A 3,361-nucleotide genomic window follows, 5' to 3' on the forward strand; every position below is an offset into this window, starting at 1 on the left:
TAACTCATTTATGAGGGCAGCATCATCCTGATACCAAAGCCTGGCAGAGACACAACAAAAAAAGAGAATTTTAGACCAATATCCTTGATGAACATCGATGCAAAAATCCTCAATAAAATACTGGCAAACCAAATCCAGCAGCACATCAAAAAGCTTATCCACCACGATCAAGTCGGCTTCATCTCTGGGATGCAAGGCTGGTTCAACGTACACAAATCAATAAATGAAATCCATCACATAAACAGAATGATTGACAAAAACCACGTGATTATCTTAATAGATGCAGAAAAGGTCTTTGACAAAATTCAACAGCCTTCATGCTAAAAACTCTCAATAAACTAGGTATTGATGGAACATATCTCAAAATAATAAGGGCTATTTATGACAAACCCACAGCCAATATCATATTGAATGGGCAAAAACTGGAAGCATTCCCTCTGAAAACTGGCACAAGACAAGGATGCCCTGTCTGACCACTGCTATTCAACATAGTGTTGGAAGTTTTGGCCAGGGCAATCAGGCAAGAGAAAGAAATAAAGGGTATTCAGTTAGGAAAAGAGGAAGTCAAATTGTCCCTGTTTGCAGATGACATGATTGTATATTTAGAAAACCCCGTTGTCTCAGCCTAAAACCTCCTTAAGCTGATAAGCAACTTCAGCAAAGTCTCAGGATACAAAGTCAATGTGCAAAAATCACAAGTGTTCCTATACACCAATTAACAGACAAACAGAGAGCCAAATCATGAGTGAACTCCCATTCATAATTGCCACAAAGAGAGTAAAATACCTAGGAATCCAACTTACAAGGGATGTGAAGGACCTCTTGAAGGAGAACTACAAACCACTGCTCAACGAAATAAAACAGGACACAAACAAATGAAAGAACATTCCATGCTCATGGATAGGAGGAATCAATATAATGAAAATGACCATACTTCCCAAGGTAATTTATAGATTCAACACCATCCCCATCAAGCTACTGATGACTTTTTGCACAGAATTGGAAAAAACTACTTTAAAGTTCATATGGAACCAAAAAAGAGCCGGTATTGCCAAGACAATCCGAAGCAAAAAAAACAAAAAACAAAAAACAAAGCAGGAGGCATCATGCTACCTGACTTCAAACTATACTACAAGGCTACAGTAACCAAAACAGCACGGTACTGGGGGACAGAGTGAGTGAGAATCCATCTCAAAAAAAAAAAAAAAAGGCTCTCTCACTCCTTCTGCCATATGAGGATACAGCAAGAAGGTGGAAGCCACCATCAATGAAGTGGGAAGTGAGCCCTCACCAGACACCGAATATGCTGGTGCCCTGTTCTTGGACTTCCCAGCCCCAAGAACCATGTGAAATAAATTTCAGTTGTTTATAAGCCACCCAGTCTATGGTCTTCTGTTCCAGCAGCCAGGAAGGACTAAGACAAGCCCCAAAACTCAATAGCATCAGGGTTAGAAAACCTTGCTCAATGTATAAGCCATTACCTGGGGGGGTTCCTGGAAGGAGCTGCTGCCACCAGGCTCCCTGTGTGGGGCTGGAAAGCGGGGACAGCCTCATCAGTGTAGAGGCCACCATCCTGCCGGTGGTTCAGGCTCACTCGGTCGGTCATCACCACCAGTCCCGTTTCCTAGGCAACAGACAACACCCAAACCATTGGTGGGGAAGTGGATGCTGACAGCCCCCAGAAGCATAAGGGAATGAATCACCCTGTGGCCATTGTCCCAATATCACTTTTTGGCAGCTTTGGGGGCATCATTCTTTTTTTGTTTTTTTGGTTTTGTTTTGTTTTGTTTTGTTTTGTTTGTTTTTTGAGATGGAGTCTCGCTCTGTTGCCCAGGCTGGAGTGCACTGGCACAATCTTGGCTCACTGCAAGCTCCACCTCCCAGGTGCACGCCATTCTCCTGCCTCAGCCTCCCCTGTAGCTGGGACTACAGGCACCTGCCACCATGGGGGCATCATTCTTTTACTCTAGGTTTGGTGGCACAGGCTGGGGAGAACATGGGACCCAGTGACCACCCAGGGTGGAGAAGAAGAGAGAACAGCACATTTGAACTGTGGAACCAAATCAGATGGCCCAAACACAAAAGGCTGCATGTTGTATGATTCCATTGAGATGAAACTCCCAGAACAGGCAAATCCACAGAGACAGAAAGCAGATTGACTGGTGACTGCCAGGGGCTGAGGGAGGGGAAATGGGAAGTGATTGCTACTAGGGACTGGGTTTCCTTTTGGGGGATGAAAACGTTCTGGAATTAGGTAGGAGTGGTGGTTGCACAGCACTGTGAATATAATAAATGCCACTGAATTTTAAATGGTGAGTTTTATGTTACATGAATTTCATCTCAATTAGAAAAATCATGACCAGATGCGGTGGCACATGCCTGTAATCCCAGCACTTTGGGAGGCCAAGGTGGGAGGATCACTTGAGGTCAGGAGTTCAAGACCAGCCTGGCTAACACGGTGAAACTCCATCTCTGCTAAAAATATAAGAATTAGCCAGGCGTGGCGGCAGGCACCTGTAATCCCAGGTACTCGGGAGGCTGAGGCAGCAGAATCACTGGAACCCAGGAGGCTGAGGTTGCAGTGAGCCAAGATCACAGCACTGCATTCTAGCCTGGGCTAAATAGAGCAAGACTCCGTCTCAAAAGAAAATTAAAAAGAAAAGAAGAAAGGAAGGAGAAGGGGAAGGTGAACAGAAGGGAAGGGAAGGGAAGAAGGGAGGAAGGAAGGAAGGAAGGAAATCAGTTGGCACAGTACCTGACCCCAACCAAGGACCAACTGTGGGATGCAATGATCTCATTTATTAGTTATTAGTATTAGTATTAGTATTAGTAGAGACAGGGCCTCACTCTGTGGTTCAGACTGAGGTGCAGTGGTGCAATCATAGCTCACCACAGCCTCAAACTCCCAGGCTCAAGCGATCCTCCCACCTCAGCCTCTTGAGTAGCTGAGACTAGAGGCATGCACCACCATGCCCAGCTATGCAGTGACTCTTTTTATTATGTCCTCATCATTGTACTAATTACTGGGAGCAACTGGATTGAAAAGAAGACTCACTCTAGCCTGGGCTGACTTGGATTTGTAAATAAGAAATTTAAACCCAGTTCCTTTGACTCAAAGGTGTCACCTCTGACTTCCTGAAGCTGATAGGGACCTGGGGTTCAACCTGCCAGGCAGTTCACATACTCATAATTGAAATGCTATTTTTTTAAAAAAAGGTTTATTTTGCTAGGTGCAGTGGTGTACGTCTGTAATCCCAGCACTTCGTGAGGTTAAGGCAGGTGGATCCATTGAGCCCAGGAGTTCGAGACCAGCCTGGGCAACATAGTGAAATCCCATCTCTACAAATACAAAAAAAAAAAA

The 3,361-nt window shown here is 44.7% G+C and overlaps 1 protein-coding gene across 1 annotated transcript in view; it reads right to left on the reverse strand.

Moving 5' to 3' along the window:
• Positions 1 to 3,361, reverse strand: part of CPAMD8 (C3 and PZP-like, alpha-2-macroglobulin domain containing 8) — a 126,694-nt gene that overhangs the window by 67,647 nt on the left and 55,686 nt on the right. The window contains 1 exon segment of the mRNA XM_011989940.1: positions 1,482 to 1,624. Coding sequence (XP_011845330.1) covers positions 1,482 to 1,624 — 143 coding nt within the window.

This window comes from Mandrillus leucophaeus, unplaced genomic scaffold (genome assembly GCF_000951045.1).
Source record: "Mandrillus leucophaeus isolate KB7577 unplaced genomic scaffold, Mleu.le_1.0 Scaffold11, whole genome shotgun sequence".
Taxonomy (NCBI): domain Eukaryota; kingdom Metazoa; phylum Chordata; class Mammalia; order Primates; family Cercopithecidae; genus Mandrillus; species Mandrillus leucophaeus.